This window comes from Marmota flaviventris, chromosome 2 (assembly GCF_047511675.1).
Source record: "Marmota flaviventris isolate mMarFla1 chromosome 2, mMarFla1.hap1, whole genome shotgun sequence".
NCBI classification, from domain to species: Eukaryota; Metazoa; Chordata; class Mammalia; order Rodentia; family Sciuridae; genus Marmota; species Marmota flaviventris.
In genome coordinates, this window is record NC_092499.1 from 90,237,959 (window position 1) to 90,263,566 (window position 25,608).

General features: G+C 40.0%; 1 protein-coding gene across 1 annotated transcript in view; it reads left to right on the top strand.

Moving 5' to 3' along the window:
- Positions 1–25,187, top strand: part of Rtf1 (RTF1 homolog, Paf1/RNA polymerase II complex component) — a 61,286-nt gene extending 36,099 nt beyond the window's left edge. Inside the window, exons 4-18 of the mRNA XM_027925971.2 lie at positions 1,861–2,065; positions 6,983–7,097; positions 7,811–7,922; positions 13,021–13,156; positions 14,156–14,333; positions 16,782–16,864; positions 18,028–18,115; positions 18,212–18,319; positions 18,895–18,972; positions 19,781–19,902; positions 20,089–20,146; positions 20,583–20,660; positions 21,521–21,616; positions 22,499–22,610; positions 23,038–25,187. Coding sequence (XP_027781772.1) covers positions 1,861–2,065; positions 6,983–7,097; positions 7,811–7,922; positions 13,021–13,156; positions 14,156–14,333; positions 16,782–16,864; positions 18,028–18,115; positions 18,212–18,319; positions 18,895–18,972; positions 19,781–19,902; positions 20,089–20,146; positions 20,583–20,660; positions 21,521–21,616; positions 22,499–22,610; positions 23,038–23,144 — 1,676 coding nt within the window. The 3' untranslated portion in view covers positions 23,145–25,187. The remainder of the gene's footprint in view (positions 1–1,860; positions 2,066–6,982; positions 7,098–7,810; positions 7,923–13,020; positions 13,157–14,155; positions 14,334–16,781; positions 16,865–18,027; positions 18,116–18,211; positions 18,320–18,894; positions 18,973–19,780; positions 19,903–20,088; positions 20,147–20,582; positions 20,661–21,520; positions 21,617–22,498; positions 22,611–23,037) is intronic.
- Positions 25,188–25,608: the final 421 nt, after the last annotated feature.

The following is a 25,608-nucleotide window of genomic DNA, read 5'->3' on the forward strand; positions in this document are numbered from 1 at the left end:
ATGATAAATATGCTAAACTTGATAATAATGTAGTTTGTTATGTAAGAGACCGTCCTTTGCAGGGCACAGTGATACATGCCTATGATCTCAGGTGGCAGGAGGCCAACCTCAGTAACTTAGTGAGACCCTGTCTCAAAAACTTTTGAAGCTGGGCATAGTGGCGCACACGCAGGGGGCTGAGGCAGGAGGATCTCAAGTTCAAAGCCAGCCTCAGCAACAGCTAGGCACTAAGCAACTCAGTGAGACCCTGTCTCTAAATAATACAAAAAAGGGCTGGGGATGCGGCTCAGTGGTTGAGTGCCCTTGAATTCAATCCCTGGTACCAAAAAAAAAAAAAAAAGTTTTGAAAAAGTTTTGTTTTTTTTTTTTTGTTTGACAGCCAGGTGTGGTGGCGCACACCTATAACCCCAGCTGCTCAGGAGGGTTAAGGCAGGAGGATCAGGAGTTGAAAGGCACTCTCAGCAAAAGCAAAGTGCTAAGCAACTCCGTGAGACCCTGTCTCTAAATAAAATCCAAAATAGGGCTGGGGATGTGGCTCAGTGGCCGAGTGCCCCTGAGTTCAATCTCTGATAATTCTCCCCCCAAAAAATATTTTTTGAGGTGCACCACCTCACACAGCTACAATTATTTTATATGTGTAGACAGAAAAAGTAGTCAGGCATGGAGGCATATACTTGTAATCCTGGCAGCTCAGGAGGCTAAGGCAGGAGGATCATAAGTTCAAAGCCAGCCTCAGTAATTTAGCAAGCCCCTAAGAAACTTAGTGAGACCCTGTCTCTAGATAAAATATTTAAAAAGGGGCTGGGGATATGGCTTGGGGGTTAAGTGTCCCCAAATTCAGTCCCAGGTACCAAAAAATGAAAAGGAAAGAGAAAGTGAATTGACATCGTTAACAATGAATGAATCTAAAGAATGTATGAGAGTGTTACTGTTTGTACAACTTTTTTCCTGTAGGTGTATAATTTCTTCAAAATAAAAAAGTTGTGCTAGGGGGCTGGGGATATAGCTCAGTTGGTAGAGTGCTTATCTCACATGCACAAGGCCCTGGGTTCAATCCCCAGCACACACACACACACACACAAAAAAAAAAAAAAAAAAAAAAAGTTGTGCTAGGCGAGGTGAGGCTGTGGCAGGAGGACCTCCAGTTGAGGCCAGCCTCGGCAACTTAGGGAGACCCTGTCTCAAATTTAAAAGGCTGAGAGTGTAATTCAGTGGTAGAGTGCCCCTCTGTTTAGTCCCCACTACCAATAAATAAATAAATAATAATCCAAGTATGGTGGTACAATCCTGTACCAGTGACTTGGAAGGCCAAGGCAAGAGTATCACAAGTTCAAAGCTAACCTCAGAGCCAGGCATGGTGGCACACTCCTGTAATCCCAGTGATTTGAGAAGCTGAGACAGGAGGATTTTGAGTTCAAAGCCAGCCTCAAGCAATTTAGCAAAAGCCCTAAGCAACTTAGCAAGACCCTGTCTCAAAATAAAACATAAAAAGGCTGTGGATGTTGCTCAGTTGTTAAGCCACCTCGGGTTCAATTTCCAGTATCAGGAAGGGAAAAAAAAAAATGACTAGTCTTAGCAACTTAGTAAGACCCTTTCTCAAAATAAAAAATAAAAAGGCATAAAAGAATTGAAAAGAACATAGCTTTCTTTTTCCAGCCTTAATTTCGCTAATCTCTATTTGCATTTACCAAAAGCAGACTATGGACTGGTCCCAAAGAAGCTGAGGTGGCCTTTTGCCATTTTATTACCTGAGAGAGTCAGAGGTGGCCTTTTGCCATTTTACCTGAGAGAGCCAGTGCTTGTCAACACTGTGGGATCACTGGACTTAGCATGTGATCTCATGTTGGGTCTCTGTTGCAGGGGAAGTATCAGATTCTGACAGCAACAGCTCCTCTTCTAGTTCAGATTCAGATTCTTCCTCAGAAGATGAAGAGTTCCATGATGGCTATGGAGAGGATCTCATGGGAGATGAGGAAGACAGGGCCCGTCTGGAACAGATGACAGAGAAGGAAAGAGAGCAAGAGCTCTTCAACCGCATAGAGAAGAGGGAGGTGTTGAAAAGAAGGTAAAGTTGTAGCTACCCTGCCTTTTCTGTTTATTTCTTGTCACTCTCTTTTTTATTTTTTATTTTTATTTTTTTTTTAGTGATGATTCCTTTTTTTTTTTTGTATGTTTATTTTTTTAGTTGTAGTTGACATAACACCTTTGTTTTATTTATTTATTTTTATGTGGTGCTGAGGATCAAACCCAGGGCATCACACACTCTAGGCGAGTGCTCTACCACTGAGCCACAACCCCAGCCCTATTTCTTGTTTCTTATACTTCCCTTCTCATTGACATCTGACCTACATAGGTGGTCTAAAAGTTCAACTTAAGAGTTTTCAACAGGGAGGTTGTGGCTCTTCGGTAGAGTGCTCGCCTAGCATGTGCGAGGCACTGGGTTCGATCCTCAGCCCCACATAAAAGTAAAAATAAATAAATAAAATAAACGTACTGTGTCCAACTACAGCTTAAAAAAAAGATTTTATAACTTTACAATGGTCTGAAAACATACCCATACAACCATCCTGATTTTCATATTCAGTACAGTATTAAGTAAATGAAATGAGATACTCACTGAAGCTTTTGAGCATATTTAAGGCAGGCTAGACTTAGCTATGATGTTTGAGAGTGTAGATGTATTCAGTACATTTTCATCTTATGATATTTTCACCTTATGATGGGGTTCGGATGCTTTCACATCATAAGCTAAGGATCATCTGTATATGAAGATGCATTTGGAAATGGTATTGTTAACAAAATGAGAAACAAATATTTAGGATCACGTTTGTTGTTTATACTGTCATTTTATTTACTAATTGCTTTTTTCATAAAATGCTATAGACATTTGTGTCTGTTATTTATTCTTCATAACTACCCTATAAAGTTGATTATACCTTGTAAGAGAGTTAGAAATTTTGGCTTAAAGACATAAAGTAACTAAAGAGCAAGCTCCATGAGGGCAGAGACTTTGTCTTGTTTACTGCTCTATTCCTGGTACCTAGAACAATGACCGGCACATAGATGTGCACTAAATATTTGTTGAATGAAAGAAAGAAGATATTTGTCTAAGATTATATAGCTGGTAAGTGGTGCAACTAGATCTCAAACCTGGCACCAGCTGACTCCATAAAATACATTGGGAGCAACATTGTCTCCTACTTCCTATTATTTTACCTGTTTTTAACATAGGCACTGGGAGCAATACTTTTGAGGGTTAATTACTGAGATTGTATGTGTCTTTGATAAAAATCAGTATATGATTTGAATCTGCTGAGCATAAAGTAGCAAGGAAGTCATGAAATTGTCTTGATTTTAGAATTTAAATCTAGTAATTATTGAAAGTATGGGCTGGGGATGTGGCTCAAGCGGTAGCGTGCTTGCCTTACATGCGTGCGGCCTGGGTTCAATCCTCAGCACCACATACAAACAAAGATGTTGTGTCTGCCAAAAACTGAAAAATAAATATTAAAAATTTTAAAAAAAGAAAGTAATGTGAGAAGACATCAGGTGATATGTAAAAATTAAATGAACAGGGCTGGGGTTGTGGCTCAGTGGTTAAGCGCTTGCCTCGCATGCGTGAGGCACTGGGTTCGATACTCAGCACCACATAAATAAATAAATAAAGATATTTTTTAAAAATTAAATGAACAAATGGTGTTTCACAGCTTTATGTTTTACAGATTGACTAAATTTTTCAAGCTCCCAAAGTAGAAATAATTTTCCAAAATTCACATTTGGAACCCTGTTTTCATAAGATTCAAGTCTTGGAATTACTCATTATGTACACACTAGGTATCTGTCCTAGCCTTTTTTTTTTAAACACTGGGGATTGAATCCAAGGGTGTTCTGTCACTGAGCTACATTCTCGGCCCATTTCATTTATTTTGAGATTGGGTGTCTCTAAGTTGCCAGGCTGGTCTCAAACTTGCAATCCACCTGCCTCAGCTTCTCAAGTAGCTGAGATACTACTGTACCTCAGGAGGCATGTACCACTGTGCCTGGCAGTTTTTGTATTTTTTTAAAATCTGAAATGTCAGATTGCTTCTTGGTAATGAGAAGATGCTTCAGTTTTCTGAATTTTTGCCATAAGCTTCTTGTCTTTTATCTTGGGAGATAAGAGTCCTCAGAACCAATATCCTTCCTTATTTACCTAATATCATTAAAAGAAAATCAAAGCACTTTTCTTTGTCAGCAGTTAGTTCCATTTCATCTGGAGCCTATTTGTCCTTTCTGGACATATTTCTGGACCATATTAACTGTGGTGAGTTACCTTAGATAAAAATGTTTCACTTTCAGTCAGCAGCAAGCAGTAAATAGACATTTGTTTGTTTTTTGTTTTTAATATTTTTTTAGTTGTAGTTGGACACGATGTCTTTATTTTATTTATTCATTTATTTTTTATATGGTGCTGAGGATCGAACCCAGCACCTCGCATGTGCTGGGCAAGCACTCTACGGCTCAGCCCCAGCCCCAGCCCCAGCCCCTAGACGTTTGTTTTGACTGTGAATACTTCCAAGGTTACCTGTGTTGGAACCAACAGGACTTAATCTGTGTTGGAGTTGCCAGATGATTAGGTATGACTTGTAAAAATTGTATTTCCAAACTGTGAAGAACATAACAAAAGCTTGTTATATAATTAAATTACAAAGTAACTCAGGAGTAATGAATGGCTGGCCTCAAGCTTGGTTTGTTTATTGTATTTGTTTGTTTGTTTGTTTTAGTCCTGGGGATCAAACACATGACATCTGCATGCCAGGCAAGCTTCTACCACTAAGCTACACTCCCATTCAGTTTTTAAATTTTTGCCTTATGTGAACAAGGCAGTTGACTGCTTCAGTGACAGTTTTTAGTACTAGAAGAATGTTTAGGGTGATGGTAATTAAAGCAGAGATTCAGAGCCCTGCACAGGAAATTAATATTTTTGTAGCTCATTTGTTTAGCTTTAGGGCAATGTAATATGATAACTCAGAAAATTTCATTCATCTATTTTACTTAATTAAGTTCTTTATATGGATCCCATCTAATCATTATGTGTATCCCATGACAGACTTTTTTTTCTTTTTTTCCAGTCTGTTTTTATTTATTTATATTTGCAGTACTAGGGATTGAACTTAGGGGCCCTCTATCACTGAGCCACATCCCCAGTCCTTTTTATTTTTTATTTTGAAATAGGATCTTCTTGAGTTGCGGAGGCTGACCTACTTGCAATCCTCCTGCCTTAGCCTCCAGAGTTGCTGGCTTTATAGGCATGCACCACCTGCCAAGATATAACAGTCTTATGTAAGCACCATTAATGTTCTGCTCTCTGGTCAGCAACACCTATAGTGAGGTCATCCTCAGATGTTGGATTCCTCAGGGGAACAGGCAGCATACAAAATAGCGTAATCACAGAAAGAACACTGACATTTTAGGGCCAGGACCTCAGCTCCTTGGTGGAGTGTTTGCTTACCATTTGCAACACCTTGGGTTCAATACCCTCTACCCCAACAAAACAAAACAAAAAATTATCATGTTAGCTGGGCATGGTGGCACACACCTGTAATCCCAGCAGGTAGGGAGCCTGAGGCAAGAAGGTTTCGAGTTCAAAGCCAGCCTCAGCAATGGCAGGGCTCTAAACAACTCAGTGAGACCATGTCTCTAAATAAAATACAAAATAGGACTGGGGATGTGGCCCAGTGGTGGAGTGCCCCTGAGTTCAAAACCCAGTACCAAAAACATATGGTATGTTAGTTAGAAGAAGGTGTAGGTTCAATTTAGACCCATTGATCAGTGAGCTGAATAAAATCACTACCTTCCTCCTGGCTCAGCTTCTCCTTTGTTATTATTGTAAGCCTTGAATGAGATAACACCCTTAAGAACAGTATGTATATATAAGCTATTAAATACTTTAAAATACCTTATTTGAAGTAACACAGTAAAGTGTACAATTTGATAGTGTTTTGTTTTTTGTCTCTGTATGTGTGTGTGGTATTGGGGATTGGACTCAGGGGGCTTTATCATTGAGTTGCATTCCCAGCCCTTTTTTGTTTGTTTGTTTTGTTTTGTTTTGCTTTGTTTTTGTGGTGCTAGGGATCAAACCCAGGGACTCAAGCATGCTAGGAAAGTGTTCTACCACTGAGCTCCCTCCCCAGGCCTTTTTTAAATTTTTTATTTTGAGACAGGGTCTCCCTATGTTCCTTAGGGCCTTGCTAAATTGCTGAGGCTGCCTTTGAGCTTTCGATCATTCCACCTCAACTTCTGGAGTCACTGGGATTACAGGAATGTGCTGCTACCCCTGGTTTAATATACTTCTTGGGGTAGGGATTTAGATCAGTGGTAGAGCACTTGCCTAGCATTCACAAGACCTTGGGTTCAATCCCCAACACCTCAGAAAGAGAAAAAAAAAAATCCTTGTTCTTACTAAAATTGTGACATTGTAGATATTGTGTCAAATGCAATGGTGTACTCCTTTAATCTCAATTTGCTCCAGAGGCTGAGGCAAGAGGTTCACAAGTTTGAGGTCAGCCTGGGCAATTTAGGAAGACCCTAAATTGTTTTCTTCTGTTACATGAAGGCTGAAGAACTGGTGTTACCATAAGTCTAAAGAAGAATACAGCAGTATCCTATATATTTTTTTCTCATTTTAAATCTATTCCAATTTACTTCTTTCAAGTACTTTTTGTACTTATATTCAGTATGTTTTTTTAATCTTTATTGTGTTTACTTACTTTTATATGGTGCTGAGGATTGAACCCAGTGCCTCACATGTGTGAGGCAAGTGTTCTGCCACTGAGCCACACCCCATTGTATTAATATGCATACAAGATACATTGGAATTTCTTGCAGAATGCCAAAGTGTTTACTAACTCCTTCCTTATACTTACTTCTTTCTTCTAGTAGAAATTAATCTTTATATATATTTCATTGCTTTTTAAAAATCAAACAAATATCTTTTAACCAGGTTTGAAATCAAGAAAAAACTAAAAACAGCCAAAAAGAAAGAAAAGAAAGAAAAAAAGAAAAAGCAAGAAGAGGAGCAGGAAAAGAAAAAGCTGACGCAGATTCAAGAATCTCAGGTAGGAGATTCAATGGCCTCATAATCCAAAGAGAATACCTCTTCTCTTTGAGGTAGAGGTAGATTTATGTTAATCCTCCTAGGAAATTAGTGGAAGGTTAGTTAGCTCATTTATCTCTGGATGTATCATTTTACCATTAGCCAAATTGGTTAACTCCTTAGGACACTTTCACTCTGCATTTAAATAGGAGCCCACTAGAGTGAGCATCACTTGAGAAAAAGTTGGTAAGCCTCTCTGTCCTAAGTAACCAGATCGGTTATGATGTTTACTCAAGTGTATGTGATTCTAGACTTGGTATAACTATAGCTAGGAAAATAAATCATCTCTGCATTCATCATGAATTATCAACAAATATTAGATCATAATCTATGTATTCTTACAGAGTTTACTTGGATAATTTTTTTCTTTTGGTGCTGGGGATTGAACCCAGGGCCTTGTGCATGGTAGACAAGCACTCTACCAACTAAGCTATATCCCCAGCCCCCCATGGTAATTCTTTAGCTTACTGTTTATTAGGCAGATAAAATAAGCTGATTTCACTGCTCTATTCTCTTTGTCCACAAGAGGATGCTCTCTACTTATACAAGTTTTAAGTTTCTGTAGTCAACATAAATTCACATAAAAGACTGAATACATTAATTGTTGGGTATAGAGAATCTTATCGGCAATTAGTAAAAACAAAAAGGCCATCCTATTTATCCTTTCCTTCCTAGGTAACATCCCACAATAAGGAACGTCGTTCCAAACGGGATGAGAAATTAGATAAGAAATCTCAAGCCATGGAGGAGCTTAAAGCAGAGCGAGAAAAACGCAAGAACAGAACAGGTAAGTGAGGGAATGTAATGATTACTATGTGTCTTCAGTTATACAGTGTGACTCACTGGTGGCCATATTTATTTTCCCCCCTGTTTAACTCTTTATAATGAAAAGTTCCAGACATGCTGAGAATAGTATAATGAACCTTTATATTCCATTATCCAATCTCCATATTCATCTCATGGCCAATCTTGTTAAATCTAAAATCCTCTAAGATTATTTTTTTAATTAAATCCTAACATCATCATATTTCTAACAATATATGTCTGTTATAGATAAGGACTCTTGTTTGTTTGATTTATTTGGTACCAGGGATTGAACATAGAGGGGCTAAACCACTGAGCCACATCCCCAAACTTTTATTTTTCATTTTGAAATAGGATCTCGCTGAGTTGCTGAAGCTGGCTTTTGAACTTGTGATTCTCCTGCCTCAGCCTTTGAAGTTGCTGGGATTATATGCATGCACCATTGCACCTGGCTAGGACTCTTGTGTTAAACCTAACTTCTATATCATTGTTACACTTAAAAATAGTAACAATGAATCCCTTAATATGATCAAATATCTAGTCAATACTAAAGTTTCTGTGTTTGTTTTATAACTTAAAAAATATTGGTTTTATTGTTTGAATCGGGAACTTAGAGTCCACATTTTGTGATTTATTAATGCATCCCTTAAGTTACATAAGCTCTTAGTTTTTCTCCTTGTTTCTTTGTCCCCTTTGTAGTTTGTTTGCTGAAGAAACTATGTATGCATTTGTCTGTTTCCCACAATGCTGACTGTATCTCATTGATGGTATTGGGTGTGTTCCTCTAATCCCTTGAATTTCTTGTGAATTGTTAGTTAAAACTAGAGAATTGGTTAGATTTGGGTTTGTTTTGTGTTTTGCTAGTTGCTTTAGTTTGGTTAGGAAAGCTGATTTTTAATATCTGACTGTCTTGTAGTGTTACCAGCTCTTTTAGGCAGCTTTTACCACAATAATGTAAAGTAATAAACCACTAACCTGTTCCCTACATGTGCATCAGTATGAGTTCAGCTGGGATTGTCTCCAAGCTGCAGGTGGGAGTCAGGTCTGCTCTACCTGTCTCTCTTCCTCCTTGGACCAAGGAGGACCTTTTTTTTTAGGTGTAGATAGACACAACACAATGCCTTTATTTTTATGTGGTACTGAGGATCGAACCCGGGTCCCACCCGTGCTAGGCCAACGCTCTTCCGCTGAGCCACAGCCCCAGCCCCAAGGAGGACCATTTTTAATCATGGTGACAACAGAAGTATAAAAGGGGAAAGCAGAAACACAAAGTACCTGTTAAGACTGAGACTTAGAGTTGACATAGTATCACTCTTGGCTGGGAGGAACTGAAATTACGGAGTTATATGATAGAAGGCACATGTACAGGATGGTATGAAGAATAGGAAATAGTAATGTGTTCTGTCACAGCCATTAATGATCACGACTTAGATCATTTAATTCACTGGGAATTGTAAAATGATAATCTGTCTGATACAGTGGCATACGCCTATAATCCCAATAATTTGAGAGGTTGAGGCAGGAAGGTTGTAAATTCAAGTGCAGTCTGGACAATTTAGTGAAACTCTGTCTCAAAAAAAATAAATAAATAAACTTGGGGCTGGGATTGTGGCTCAGCAGTAGAACGCTCGCCTAGCATGGGTGGGACCTGGGTTTGATCCTCAGCACCACATAAAAATAAAGGCATTGTGTTGTGTCCATCTACACCTAAAAAAATAAATATTAAAAAAAAGAGAGAGAGAGAGAGAGGGTCCCTACCTCTAATGAACTTAAAGAAAAAAATAAGTAAATAAATAAAAATAAACCAATTATAATTGTTAAGAGCCAGGGAGCCGGGCGCAGTGGCACATGCCTGTAATCCCAGGGGCTTGGGAGGCTGAGGTAGGAGAATTACAAGTTCAAAGCCAGTCTCAGCAATGGTGAGATGCTAAGCAACTCAGTGAGACCCTGTCTTTAAATAAAAAAATAGAAAATAGGGCTGGGGATATGGCTCAGTGATTGAGTACCCCTGAATTCAATCCCTGGTACCAAAAAAAAAAGAAGAGGAGGATTAGCCAGGGATGTAGCTCAGTGGTAAAGCACCCCTGCCTTTAATTCTCAGTACCTAAAATATAAATAATAATAATAATACTCTAATATGTCATTCCTTATTTAATATCTGATCTCCTCCTATTTAAAAAAAAAAAAAACTTTTCTCATTTACTGTTTAGTTATCCCCAGGTTCATTTTTAATAGGAAAGGTGGGATAAATGTTTGATTTACTTTCCTTTATTTACCAGTCTTCAAAGATATGAAATAGTTCCTTAGCAACTACCAGAAATGACCAGTGAGGTTTGTTTATTTTGAATATCCCTGTGAACTCATGGATTTTAACCTATTTTATTTGTTTTAATCCATTGCTGTGATTATTATTATTATTGATACTCAGTTTGTCAACTAGTTGTAATAAGCCCTTTAACACAAGACCCCAGAAATCCTGGTTTGGTTTGGTTTTATTTTTGGTGGTGATGGTGCTGGTGGTGGTACTGGATTGTACCCATGGCCTCATACAGGCTAGGCACGTGCTCTACCACCCTTCATTCTTTTTTTTTTTTAAAGATATTTTTTAGTTGTTGATGGAACTTTATTTTTTAATATTTGTATATGGTGCTGAGAATCGAACCCAGTGCCTCATGCATGCTAGACAAACACTTTACCACTGAGCCACAACCCCAACCCCCCCACCCCTCATTTTTATAACTTTCTTACTTTCTGGATTTGGAATCAGACATTTCTCTAAGGAGCCCTTTTTCATGAGAAATTGTATTTATTTATTTATTTTATTTTTATTATTTTTTTTTTTTTTTAGAGAAAGAGAGAGAATTTTTTAATATTTATTTTTTTTTTTTTAGTTTTCGGCGGACACAAAGACATAACATCTTTGTTTGTATGTGGTGCTGAGGATCGAACCCAGGCCGCACGCATGCCAGGCGAGCGCGCTACCGCTTGAGCCACATCCCCAGCCCCAGAAATTGTATTTAGAGACCACAGTCTGGACACAAGGAACACTTATACTATTCAGTTATCTATTATTTTTAAGGCTTTCAGTGTGCAGAGCTAGAATTTTTTTTTTTTAAAGGATAAAGTTTAGCATGAACTTGGGTACAGTGGCTTGTGCCTGCTTCCTCTATTGGGGAAGCTGAGGCAGGAACATTGCTTGAGCTCAGGAGTTTAGCAAGACCTCAGCAATTTAGCAAGACCCTGTCTCCAAATAAAAAATAAAAAGGGTTGGAATGTAGCTCAGTGGTAAAGCTCCTCTGGGTTTATTCCCCAGTAAGACACCCACTCACACGACCAGCCTGGGGTTACAGGTGTGTGCCACCATGCTCAGCCATGGTATCAGTTCTAATTCAAGAATGTCAGAGGTTTTCCTTTGTTTTTTTTTTTGTAATAAACTTATACAAATATAACTCGATTTATAATGCTACCACTGAGCCACAACCCCAGCCCCTGTTTGTGGTGCTGAGGATCGAACACAGTTCCTCACATGTGCTAGGCTTTACCACTGCGCTACAACTCTAGCCCCAAAACTTTTAAAATTTTGAGATAGGGGCTCACTACGTTGCCCAGGCTGTCCTCAAACTTGTAATCTTCTTGCCTTAGCCTTCCGAGAGTTGTCTGGAACCCAAGAGTGCTCTACCACTACTGCACTACATATTCTGTTCTTTTTTTTTGAGACAGGGTCTTGCTAAGTTGTCAAGGTTGATCTTAAATTTGTGATCCTCCCTAATGTCTCCCAAATAGCTGGGATTATAGGTGTGTGCCACCATGCTCAGCTGTGATACCATTTCTAATTCAAGAATGTCAGAGTTTTTCCTTTGTTTTTTTGTAATAAACTTATTGAACTCATTTATAATACTGTTTACTCGAAGTTTACAAGGCAGGGCTAGGGATGTAGCTTAGTGATAGCTCTCTAACTAGCCTACCATGTACAAAGCCCTGGGTTTAATCCCAATATAGAGAGGGAAAAAACATTCATTGGGATTTAACTGCATCCATTTATTTACATATTGCCCAGGGCTGTTTTTATGCTACACCACCTTAATTGAATAGTTAAGACAAGAGACACTGAGGTTGTAGCTCCGTGGTTGGGCGCTTGCCTGGAATGCACTGAGTTCAATCCTTAGCACCACATAAAAGAAATAAATAAAGATATTGTGTCCATCTACCAAAAAAAAAAAGACAATGAGGCGGCAAACTGCAAACCTGAAATATTTACTATTTGATTCCTTAAAAGCACTCTGGCAGGGCTGGGGTGTAGCTCAGTGGTAAAGTGCTTGCCTTGCATGTGTGAGGCACTGGGTTCGTTCCTCAGCACCACATGTAAATAAATAAAATAAAGGTTCATTGACAACTAACAAAATATTTTTTAAAAAAAGAAAAGAAAAGCACTCTGGCCAAGTGGCACATGCCTATAATCCCAGAGACTCCGGAGGCTAAGGCAGGAGGATGGCAAGTTTGAGACCAGCCTCTGTTTGAAAATAAATAAAAAGGGTTGGGGATATAGCTCAGGGATATAGTGGCCCTGGGTTCAGTCACCAAAAAACAAAACAAACACCTTCTGACTCAGAATGTGATGTTATGTCTCGTTTTTGTTTTTATAGCCAAATAGTATACCCACTGGGTGGATGTACCAGGGGTATTCAGCCACTCCCCTATTTGTGGACATTTGGGTTGTTTTTGTTCTTCTGCTATTACAAATATTAATACACATTCAAAATAAGGTTTTTATCAGAAACTCTCTGAAGATAATTGTGAGTTTTTCTCCCTCTTTCTTCCCCATCTTGAAGCATCTTGAGTGCAATAAAAGACTACTCTCAGTAGTGCTCCTGACCCTTTCTGCCCACTCACTAACAACCTTCTAGCCTTTCTAATATTTGGTGCCTAAATGATTTTACACTGTAGCTCAGGTTATCACAGTCTAGTCCAGAGAGGATAGAGTTGTCTAAGTCCTCTTCTAGGTTTCAGTTTCTTCTCAAACATGAAAGATAATTCATTTTCATCTTCAGAGTATCTGGCTAAATGTTTCTTCTTCTTTCTAGCTGAACTCCTTGCCAAAAAACAGCCATTAAAAACCAGTGAGGTTTACTCTGATGATGAGGAGGAGGAAGAGGATGACAAGTCCAGTGAAAAGTCAGATCGCTCATCCCGAACATCGTCATCTGATGAAGAAGAGGAGTAAGCTATTCACATTTTGGTTTAGTAGGCAGGATGGTTGGGTTCTTTGAAAAAAAGCTTTGTGTAGTTTTCAAAATCTTGTTTGGGCTGTGACTTGTTTGGTTCAGTACCCTGAATTGATGAACTGAGATTCCCTAGCACGTTAGCCCATTACTTTCTTCTGCCTCTGGCTCCTGCGCTGCACTACTAAACATTCCCCCTGGACCTAGCAGATGGGAGCTAACTTCGTGTCACCCTCAGATTGGCCTTAATCATTAGTTTCCTTCCTTTCTTCCTTCCCTCTTTCCATCCTTTGCTTAACCACTGAGTCATATCCCCTCAGTCCTTTTTATATTTTAGGTTGAGACACATCCTCACTAAGTTGCTGAGGCTAGCTTTGAACTTGAATCCTCCTGCATGCCTGGCTCATCAATTTTCTTTTCTGGAGTGGTATCTCATTCAAAACATTTTACAAGTCGGGCACAGTGGCGCATGCCTATAATCTCAGCATCTTAGGAGGCTGAGGCAAGAGGATTGCAAGTTCAAAGCTAGCCTCAGCAACTTAGTGAGGCTCTAGGTAACTTAGTGAGACCCTGTTTCAAAATAAAAAATTAAAAAAGGGCTGTGGCTCAGTGGTTAAGCAACCCTTAACCACTTTGGTACCAAAAAAAAAAAAAAAAAAAAGTTCACACTACTGGTTAGAAACAGGATTAACTATTTTTTTTTCTTTTTTTTTAAGAGAGAGAATTTTTTAATATTTATTTTTTAGTTTTCGGCAGACACAACATCTTTGTTTGTATGTGGTGCTGAGGATCCAACTCGGGCTGCACGCATGCCAGGCAAGCGTGCTACCGCTTGAGCCACATCCCCAGCCCGGATTAACTATTTTCTGATGTTTTATTTATTTCTCCTACTAGGTTAATCTTTGTATTTTAAGTTTTAAGAATTTGGTGTTTATTTATGTATCTTATTCTGTTTTTAGGCTGAATATTTTTCCCACTGCCACTTTGTTTCCTACAGGAAGGAAGAGATCCCTCCAAAATCACAACCAGTTTCCCTACCCGAAGAATTGAATAGAGTTCGATTATCGCGGCATAAGCTAGAACGTTGGTGTCATATGCCCTTCTTTGCTAAAACTGTCACAGGATGTTTTGTACGAATTGGCATTGGAAACCATAACAGCAAACCAGTTTACCGGGTTGGTATTTCTTTCCTTGGACAGTTGTCCTTGGTATTTATTTATTTGTTTGTTTGTTCATTCTTTTTTGTTTGTTTGAGATGGGCATCTCACCATGTCAGTGGCCTTAAACTTGCAATCCTTCCACCTCATCCTATTGAGTGCCTGTGATCTCAGGTGTGTACCACCATCCCAGATTTCCATATTTTAAACATAATGATACCCTCCTGGAGGTAGGAGATACTAAGCAAATCTATTTGCCGACATTTGACTGTGTATTTAGTCAGCTTTTCTTACAGTAACAAATACCTGAGATGATCAAATGAAAATTTTATTTTGGCTCACGTTTTATGAGTATCATAAACGTGATCGGGTAGTCAGTCCCATTGCTTTTGGGTCTCTTCTGAGGGAGCAACACATTATAGCGGTGCACATAAGGAGAGAAAAACCACTCATCTCATGGCCCATATGTGAAAGACAGAAAGGCAAAGACCAAGATCCTATAATGCCCTTTGAGAGCATGCCCCAGAGAACTAAAATCTCCCAGGAGGCCTCCCCTCTTAAAATTTTCATCACCCATCAGTAGTGCCAAGCTGGGCACTAAGCCTTTAACATGTGGGCCTTGAGAGACACCTAAGATCCAAACTGTAGTAGAATAGAAAGTAGATTCCATGAGATGCCCATAGAAGAGTGAAAATCTATAGTGACTGGAGATGTGATTCGCAAACCTGCTGCCAGGAAAAGTAATTGAAGCCCAAGAAACTCGTGGTTTTGGATTTAGAACAATTTTCTCTATGCTCCTTCAGTACAAAAGGAAAAAGGGAAACAGCTATGAAGTAGTTTTTGGAAATTACATAATATGTAAGATCTATTTATTCAAATAATAAATTACTAAAAAAAACTTCTAGGACCAGGGAAGTTAAAGAGAATATAAAAATAACTCCAACCTTATACAGGCTATTTGTATGTTCCAACACAGCCTCTATCATCTGAATGGCTAGAAGAACATAGCTATTTGGTTTTTCTCTTGTTTATTTTTGTTTTATTCAAGATTATCTTGTTTTAATGTGTTTATCTCCTAGAATGGGAGCCAGCAGCCATGCCATGTTCCAGAAAGCTGTACAACAGAAACTGACCTCCATGGTCTTCACATTTGGTTGATAAAGATTGATCTCTAAGCTGGGCCTAGTGATGCATGCCAATAATCCCAGTGACTCGGGAGGCTGTAGTAAGGAGGATCGCAAGTTTGAGGCCAGCCTCAGCAACTTAGAGAGACCCTTCCTAAAAAAAAAATTAAAAAGATGCTGGGTGTAGTGGGTTCATGCCTGTAATCCCAGCAGCTCTGAAGGTTGAGGCAGAAGAATTGCTAGTTTGAAACCAGCCTCGGCAACTTAGTGAGGCTCTAAGAAACTCAATGAGAGCCTGTCTCTAAATAAAATATAAAAAAGGGCTAGGGATGTGGCTTAGGGGTTGCATGCCACTGGGTTCAATCCCCAGCACCCCCCCAAAAAAAAAATTTAAAAGGATAGGGGATATACTCAGTAGTAAAGTATTCCTGAGTTCCACCCCAGTACAAAAAAATAAAGCAAGAAATTACCTCCAAGCCAGGTATAGGTGGTGTATACCTGACCTGTAATCCCTGCTGTTTTGAGAGGCTGAGGCAGGAGGATCACAAGTTCAAGGCCAATCTGGACAACTTAGTGACACCTTGTCTCAAAAAATAAAAAGGGCTTGGAATATAAGTCAATGGTAGAGCACTTGCCTAGCATGTCCAAGGCATGGTTTTAATATCTAATATCCAAACATTTGACCTGTACGTTGGGCTGGAATATAGGTCTTGGGGTCAATCCCTAGCACTACCTAAAAAAAAAAAAAAATTTGACCTCTAGAACTGGTAATGTCATACCTGTAGTCCCAGATATCTGGGAGGCTGAGGCAGAATCTTTTAAGCCCTGGAGTTCAAGACCAGCCTAAGCAACTCTCTCCAAAGGAGACTAAATTTATTATTTGTTTGTAGTTATTTTTAAATTTTTTCTTAGTTGTTGATGGGCCTTTATTTTATTTATTTTATTTTATATGCGGTGCTGAGAATCGAACCCAGTGCCTCACACATGCTAGGCAAGTGCTCCACCATTAAGCCACAACCCCAGCCCCTTATTATTATTTTTCAACTTCTGAAGTCCCAAGTACATCCCTTAATAAAGGTAGATTTAGTTTAGGAAAGCTAATGGGCCTCACCAGGCCAATTGTCTCTGCTCATGGAGCTTGCTTACCCTGGGCACAGGGGTCCCTGTGCTTTGCCATCTGAATTCCAAATTTGAGATAGAAACACAGAATACCTGACAGTTGTAGGCTACTCTCAGCACAGGGTTGCTTGTCTGTGTTCGGGTAGATAGAGTCAAAGGAAGAGTTATATAGAGAGCTCTGAAGAGTCTTCTTTTTGACTGGTGTCTCTATCCTTTCACTTAGGTTGCTGAGATCACAGGTGTTGTGGAAACTGCCAAAGTTTACCAGCTGGGTGGTACCAGAACAAACAAAGGGCTACAACTACGGTAAGAGGCACTGCTGTGGCAGCTTTGGTTCCCTCTTTAAACAGGCACTGCCTGTTGAGCTGTCATTGCCTCCAGTGTAATGTTTCCTGTTACTATGAATGCTTTTTATGTGGTCCCACAAGTTACCCTAAAGGAATTCATTCTATCTTTACCTATAGGGAAAGTCTCCAGATATTATTTTCTCCCAAGGTCCCAGCCTGGGCAATTTAGTAAGACACTGTGACAGCATAAAATCAAAAACAGTGGGTGGTGAGCACTTGCCTAACATGCACAAAGCCCAGGGTCCAATCCCCAGTACCACCAAAAAAAAAAAAAAAAAAAAAAAGGCTGGGGAGACAGGAATATGAAGTACTAGGACATACAGAAGAATGATTTTGAGTCATAAGAGAAAATGCCCAGCGAACACAGTCAAGAGGCTTGTTTCTGATCCTGGCTCTCTCACTTAACTAAATTCATCTTTGAAAAGTCAAGTTATCTTTCAGGACTTTGTTTCCTCTTCAGTAAACTGAACATGTCATTCACTCAACATTTGTGCTAGGTACAGTTCTGATCATCAGTTTAAAGGAAAGAACAAGATAGACATACACAAATCCCTGCCTCTTGGAACTAATATTTTTTGTTTGTTTTGGTACCAGGGATTGAACCCAGGGGTGCTTAACCACCAAGCCATACCCTTTTTTATATTTTATTAGAGACAGGGTCTTGCTGATTTGCTCAGGGCCTCATTAAGTTGCTGAGGCTAGGTTTGAACTTGCGATCCTCCTGTCTCAGCCTCCCAAGTTGCTGGAATTACAGGCATGCTCCACTGCACCCAGTGGACCCTAAGAATTCTAAAGACCCCATAGAAAGGAATAGAAGTAGTTTGCCAGGATCACACAGCAAAGAGCTGTGATGGACGTGGCTGCCCCTGGACGTATATTGGTCACCATGATCTCTCCGTTTCCCTCCCACATCCTCACTCCATTGTCTCCCCTAATTTGTTTTAAAAGAGCCATTTGGACTAGGAAGTGGCCATACAAACAGAATCAAATTCTAGATGATTTCAAAGGGTAGCCAGGATTGAGAACTGCAGAGATAGAAGGTACACAGAGGTAGTAGGATTGCTTTGCTGATCCTAGAGTCAACACACACTTTCTTGGAAATGCCGTCTCTCTTTTATGTAGGCATGGTAATGACCAACGAGTGTTCCGCCTAGAGTTTGTCTCAAACCAAGAATTTACTGAAAGTGAATTCATGAAGTGGAAAGAAGCGGTAAGTGTCTAGAGCTTCCCTAGCGGTTGTTTGCAAACGCTGAAAAGTCTCTTTCCCGAATCCTTTACTAATAACCTTTCTCATATTTTGGTCCAGATGTTCTCTGCTGGCATGCAGTTGCCCACTCTAGATGAAATCAATAAAAAGGAATTATCTATTAAAGAAGCTCTTAATTATAAATTCAACGATCAGGACATTGAAGAGGTAAGAAACCTTGGTACCCCAGAGCCTGGAGGTTTATCAAGTTCATCAGGGTTTAGAGATCATAATTTTATTTTCTTCCTATATCTTGATATTTTTAGGTATGCATGAAGATGAGGGAATACTAATACTGCTACCTTATTATTCATAGTTCATCGAGTTTTTCTCTGTATATTCTCATCTGCAGATTCGATTACGTAGACTCAATATATTTAGGGATCAGGGCTATATATTCTGCTAGGTTTGGTCCTTCTGGAAGTTTCTTTCTCCAAAATATTTTGGCAGAATTCTTTGATTTCTGTTCTCTTGGACAGTGGCTAGCCTTACAATACCAGGCCCTTGGGCTGCTGCTGTTCATTGGTGCATATTCCTTCAGACTGTCCCAGAAGAATCTCCGTGACCCTGGAAGCAGCATAGTATCCCTTGGAATGAACTCATTCTCTCTTGGGTGCATGACGCCGCTATAGGAAGAGCAGTCCCCTTTTAACTAGCTGCTTGCCTCCAAAATGGGCTCACTTAGCCTGTCTACAGAAATAGTTTAGGAATACCTCACTGTTGGTATCTCCTCTCTGGTACAGATTGTTAAAGAGAAAGAAAGGTTCAGAAAAGCTCCACCCAACTATGCTATGAAGAAGACTCAGCTGCTAAAGGAAAAGGTAAGGACATGTATTCGAGCCTCTTTGCCCATCCTGTAAGGAGATATGGAAATCAAACTACTAGTATATCTTCTGCTAAGTTAATGATAGCAGAATTGGGACAAAACTCTGAGCTCAGTTATAAGCAACACAGTGTATTCTTGATGTCTTTGTGAAATTCCTTGGCCATTTTCCTGTCTATAAATTGAAATTGTTCCATTCTTGTTACTTTCTAGTCCTTTTACTTTCATGTGTAGTAAAATAGACCCCCCCTACACCAAAGGTAGGTGTGGTGTTGCATACTTGTAATCCCAGTGACTCAGGAGGCTGAGATATGGAGGATTATAAATTCAGGTCAGTCTCAGCAACCTAGTGAGACCTCCATCTCAAAATTTTAAAAAGGGGGATGTAGTAAAGCACATCTGAGTTCATTCCACAATAGCAAGAACAAAACAAAAAAAGACCTGTTAAGACCTACTATTCCTCACTGGGTCTAAACAGACAACTGATATTATCAAGCCCGATTATTGTAGGTGGTTTTCCATTCTTCAAATCCTGATGGGGTGAGCCTTGTTATGATAGTTTAGCCATGTGGACCTGGGTTTTACATATTGCTGCCACTAGGGGGCCATAGCCAGGTAGCTATATGGCAGTGTACTTTAAGAAAAATTACACATTTTGTGTTTGTAAAGTATCTCTTCACTGTTCTTTCACATCTCTTGTCATTTGTTCATCATAAATTAATAAACTGCATATATTATTAGGCTGTATATCAAGAATCCCCTTCCAGCAATCATAGCCAAGAGCTTACATGCTTCTCTGTGTGCAGGCCATGGCTGAAGACCTGGGAGATCAGGACAAGGCAAAACAAATCCAAGACCAGCTGAATGAGTTGGAGGAGCGAGCCGAGGCCCTGGACCGCCAGCGGACCAAGAACATATCTGCTATCAGGTGTGTTAACTGAGCCTATTTTGGTTGGGCCCCTATCCATGGTCTGAAGACCTTGGCCAAAATTATTGGGCAAGCCTGTGGCCTTGTACACACTGTGCTACACTGACTCTCCAGATCTCTGGGGTCAGGGCTCCGAGACTACATCCCTCTTATGGTCCACTGACTCATCTCTTACTCATCCCATAGTTATATCAACCAGCGGAACAGGGAGTGGAACATTGTGGAGTCTGAGAAGGCCCTTGTGGTGAGTAAGACAACTTTATCTGAATCATTGAAAAAATTTAAATAGAATGATATGAAGTCTTCCTACATGTTGCTCAAGTCTATCTTTTAAATCACTGAAATAACACATATACTTAGCATACACTAATTCTCTGTGTACATTCACCCATGTAATTTATTAATTTATAATGAAAAACAGCAGTCTTCTACTCTGCTTTACCCCTTTCTGCCCTTAGACTACTCCACAGACATTCATTCTTACCAGTTTCTGATTTTTGGTTGTTGCCCTGATAGCTGCTCTGGTGTTCTTAAAGGGAAAGGATAATAACTTCCAGGTTGTTGTTCCCCTCCCCCACCCCCTGCACCCCTTGCAAAGAGATTATTTATAAGCAAGCTTATGATGAATGAGAGGATGGGGAAAGGAGGTATGGTTCTCTAATACATGTTCTCTGTTTTAGGCTGAAAGTCACAACATGAAAAACCAACAGATGGATCCCTTTACCAGGCGGCAATGCAAACCTACCATCGTCTCTAATGTGAGTGCCTAAAGAGGACATTTTTAGTCAGGACCTAGATTCTAGGACATAAAATGAATTCCATTAGGAAATTAATAAAGAAGTTAAAAATAATGTTTTCCTAGCTGGGATTTGCTTGCCTGCTTCAAGTTCTTGAGTCCAGAAACTTCCTTTTTTATCTTGCTATAGGTCACACAGGTAGTGAAAACCTGACATGGATTCATAAAAACCCTGTGACTAACCCCTGTGTACCAGGGTGGGTTTATAGTGCAGTGCAGTCCCTAAAGTAACTTATTCAAAGTGCTTGGGACCAAAAGTGTTTCAAAGTTTGGATTGGTGGGGGAGGTATATTTGAATATTTACATAACTTGGGGATATGACCCAAGTCTACATGTGAAATTCATTTATATTTCATATGTCCTACACATCACCAGAAGGTAATTTTGTATCATATTTTTAGTGTGCCTATGTTTTGACTACAACCTGTCACATGAGGTCAAGTGTGGAATTTTCCACTTATGGCACCCGGTTGGTGCACAAAAAGTTTTGGATATTTGAGCACTTTGGATTTCAAGTTTTCATATTGATAATGTGTTACTCAGGTGTGGATATGGATTAGTTTTTGTTTGGTTTTTCAGTCCTGGGGATTGAACCCAGAGCCTTCGTATGCTAGGCAAGCACTCTACCACTGTGCTATATCTCCATAAGTGTAGTTTTAAAAGCTTTTAATTTCCCTTCTTTTGCTGCCTTGAGGAAAACTCCACTGAGCTACTGATGAGTCTGCTGTGGTACTTATGATATTATTGGTAGTAGGTAGAAAGAATCTGGCAATAAGACTCTGAATGTTAAAGTCTCTAAAAATAACTTATTTTTTTTCTCAGTCCAGAGACCCGGCTGTTCAAGCTGCCATTTTGGCCCAGCTAAATGCAAAGTATGGTTCTGGAGTGTTACCAGATGCTCCAAAGGAAATGAGCAAGGCAAGTGCAGTACTAACTACCCTGTGGCTGCAGAGCTAGGCTGTTGGCTGGAACCCTGAGTGAGCACCTTACCTGGTTTGGGCTTGATTTTTCCCACAGGAGAACATGGAGTCCCACTTACATTGCTTTCTCTATTATAGTTTTTTATAATCAGCAAAACTTAATTTTGATCAAACAAGCTAAACTCTAAACTCAGCACCATTACTTAACTAGAGTTGAAGCCACTGTGTCTTTGGGCCACTGATTTGTAGATCTCTGCGGCACATTTAGGGAGTATTTTATATACCCTACCTACTTTGGAGGATAATTAGGAGAAGCAGTTGACATGTTGTAAGGATCAGATGGTTATATAAGTGAAAACAAAAATGGGAAACTGAGAAAAACCTCCCATTTACAAAAAATTTTCTACCCAATTTTGAATCTTGGGTAGACTGTCCTAGGAATTCCTGAAATCTGGGGTGAGAAGATGGCCTATTGTCTTAAGCCCACCCTTCCTTCTCACATACCACAGATATGAGTCTTCCTTTTTGCTTTGAAGCTTACAAATATCTGTACAATTGAGTGACAAGTCAGGACTTCAGAAACAAGATAAAGGCAATCTTTTTGAAGGGAAGTTGCAGGCAATACTTTCCCGGCACCTGTCAAAAACAAGACAGACAAGCAGACCTATATACATAAGCTAGGCGTATGGACATTGTAAGCTTCAGAAAAGAAAGCTCTTATCTATGGTCTCTCCTGTCTTCCCTCTTTGAGAATCAGAAAAGGACTTTAGAGGAAAATATAATGAACTTAAATAAGAGCTTTGGCCATTAGTGGCTGCTGCTTCTTAAAATCTTCTTATACTTATGCTCTTTATAATTCGTTTTCCTCTTCTTATTCCAGGGTCAGGGAAAGGATAAAGATTTGAATTCTAAGTCAGCCAGTGACCTCTCAGAAGACTTGTTCAAAGTGCACGATTTTGATGTGAAGATTGATTTACAGGTTCCCAGCTCAGGTATGTGAGGGTGGGGAAGTACTGATGACTGATGACTATATGGATCCACAGCTCTCTTGGCCTGTAAGGAGACTTTAATGAAAAAATGGAGAGGCAGACATGGTGTGGTACAGCAGCTCTGGAGGCTGAGTCAGGAGGATCATGAATTCAAAGCCAGCCTCAGCAACTTAAGGAGACCCTCTCTCTAATAAAATACCAAAAAGGGACTAGGGATGTGGTTTAGTTGTTAAGTGCCCCTGGGTTCAATTCCCAGTACCAAAAAAAAAGTAAACTGAAGAAATGGGGATTGTATCTGTAGAGGCCAGGTCAGACTGGCTGCAGTTACATTTGACTACAGTCTGCAGTCAGTAAGGCTATCTGAAGGAATGAAGCACAAGACTAAAAGACTTTGTAGGTACTTCACATGCCAATTTGTTCTTTCCCACAGAGTCAAAGGCTTTGGCCATCACCTCCAAGGCTCCTCCAGCCAAGGATGGGGCTCCAAGGAGATCTCTGAACTTGGAGGACTACAAAAAACGACGGGGGCTTATTTGAGAGTATCCAGCCTGCTGCTTCTGACCCTGCATGCCCATCAGTGTCCTGCCTTTCCTCTTTTCCTTTGATTTGCCCTCTTTGGGCTGGAGCAGCAGTAGAACTGGGAAGAGACTCTAAACTGCCAGTCATCTGTAATATAAACCATTTGCTGTATAGACCTCCCTTGTCTGCACCATCTCCCACCAAACCCCTGGGCCCCACCCATTATGGATCTGGGCTCAGTTGGGCTTTTTCCATGTCTTTAGATTTGTGTTTGCCTTATTTTTTTTTTTTTTCTTTTTTTAACCAGCACAGTTCATTGGCCACTCTACACACATTCAGTATTACCATGGAGCTGGGATTCCTGCTGGAGCCCCTGGTGGCGATAGCAGCAGCACTGGGCAGTCTTCTCTCCAAGACTGCCTTGGACCCAACCATTGAACATTTGGCACCTGACCTTTGTGGAGGGAGCAGGGATTGGGCACCTGCAGTCCTCCTTACTCTCTCATCTTTCTCTTCTTCCCGTCTCTGTGAAGAAGGGTTTTCAAAAACAATTTAGTTTCCAAAAAGTGTACATTTGTGGGGAGGGAGGGGGGTCTAATTTGAGAGAGAGAGAGAGAGAGAGAGAGAGAGAGAGAGAGAGAGTGTGTGTGTGTGTGTGTGTGTGTGTATGTATGTGTGTATGTGTATGTAAGTGTGGGTTTTTTTATCATTTTTTAAAAACGCAGTACTCTTTGTATCAGTCTGTCATTGGTCTATAGCTGTTTCAGATTTTTTTCAGCTGTACTTGAGCATCTGAAACTGCAAGAAAGAAACTCATTAAATGTGATTCTTCTTATTAAACAGACCTGACTGCTGTAGCTGTGTAACTTTCCCTACCCTCTCTTCCTCCATCACCTCCCCATCTTCAAGAAAACTCCCTAGTTTAGCTCCTTGCCTTATAGGCTGTGTCCTGGCAGGCAGGAGGGAAGCCTGAGGCAGGTACCAGGAGGGCAAAAAGTGTCTTGCTCATCCCATGGCACAGCCTACAGCTTCTTGGCTGAACATAGAGTGTGTCTTGTTCCCACCCAGTGTACCTGTGTCTTCCTAGTGATTCTGTTTTGATGTTTTGGCAAGAATAACATTTGTTTTGTTTTTTAAAAGAAATTATTCAACATGAATGTGGAGAGCAAACAATAAGATTTAGATTGAAAATGTTACCAGCATGTGCAGTTGTGTGTGTGTATACATATATATATGGTAAGCATATATATTGTTGTGCAGCTAGGGTGAAGCCAGCAAAGAGGTGTGTATGTCTTATGAAATGTTTGAAAAGAGATAAGCTGACTGCTTGATAATCATTCTCAGGTGTAAAGCTCCAAGTGTAAATAAAAGTGGCATTTAACAAATCTTTTCAGAACAAAGTACAGCTGACTATATATACCAAGAACTAAGCTAAAGAAACAGCTGAGAGCTGCTGATTTCCACAAAAGGGAGAGGAATCTAGAAGCTCTACTCTGTACTTCTTCACTCAATTTTTGTATAAGGAAGGGGATGATGGGAAATCACAGAGTTGTTTTGAAACAAGAATGAACTTGGTAACTCTTCTGGGTTTGGTAGAGCCTCAGTGTTGCTTTAACTTAGTTTACATATTTTTTAAAAAATCGGCAATGGGTGGTTTTAAAGTATTGTGACTGTGTAAAATTGGTAAATGACTGTAACACAGCTATATGGTAGCTGTGACAGTTCAGTTGGGCAAAGGAGTGGTGATGGACTCATTAAAATCATATATACTTGAATAGTCCATTGACCGAAACTCTTTATAGACTGTTGTGTAAATGTGGAATCACAGACTGTTAAACATTGCCTGGACTCTAGCAGAGTCCTGGAGCTGCTGGGACCTCTCCTATCATGTCAAACTTGGACTTTTTCTTTCTGGTTTTAAAAGACATAAAATCATAGAATCCATATAATTTGCTGGAGTCATTCTGATCCACCATGTAGATCTGTATTTAGTATCATTTGGATTTGGAGAAGTGTCGATTTACATTATGGCTGTGTAATAAAATTTTTATTAAAACTGCATCACACTGTAGCACTTTGCCACTACCTCCCCACCTGCAGCTGCTGAAACCTTCATTCGGAGATGCCAAAGCACAGAGCAGGGAGAAAAGCCAACCAAACCAAAGAAGACTGAAAGTTAACCTACCACCTGAGTAGCCTACCTGATAATTGGGATCAAGACTGAGGATTTGGCCGCAGTCCCAGCTGAGGCAGAGCCTCTGAGTCACAATCTTGGCCAGGCCTAAGACGGGCTTTGTCCCACCGGCTGGGCTTCTTTATGGGTCACAGTATTTCTTATGCCAGGGAACTGCCTCAGTGGCCCCCTCCACCACTCCCATCCCCAACATGGTTTTGATGTTGAAGAGTGCAGCACCCAAGTCTGTTTTATACATTTTTCAGTTCCTTCCAGGAAGTGAGAAGGTCAATGTCCATACGCCTAGTT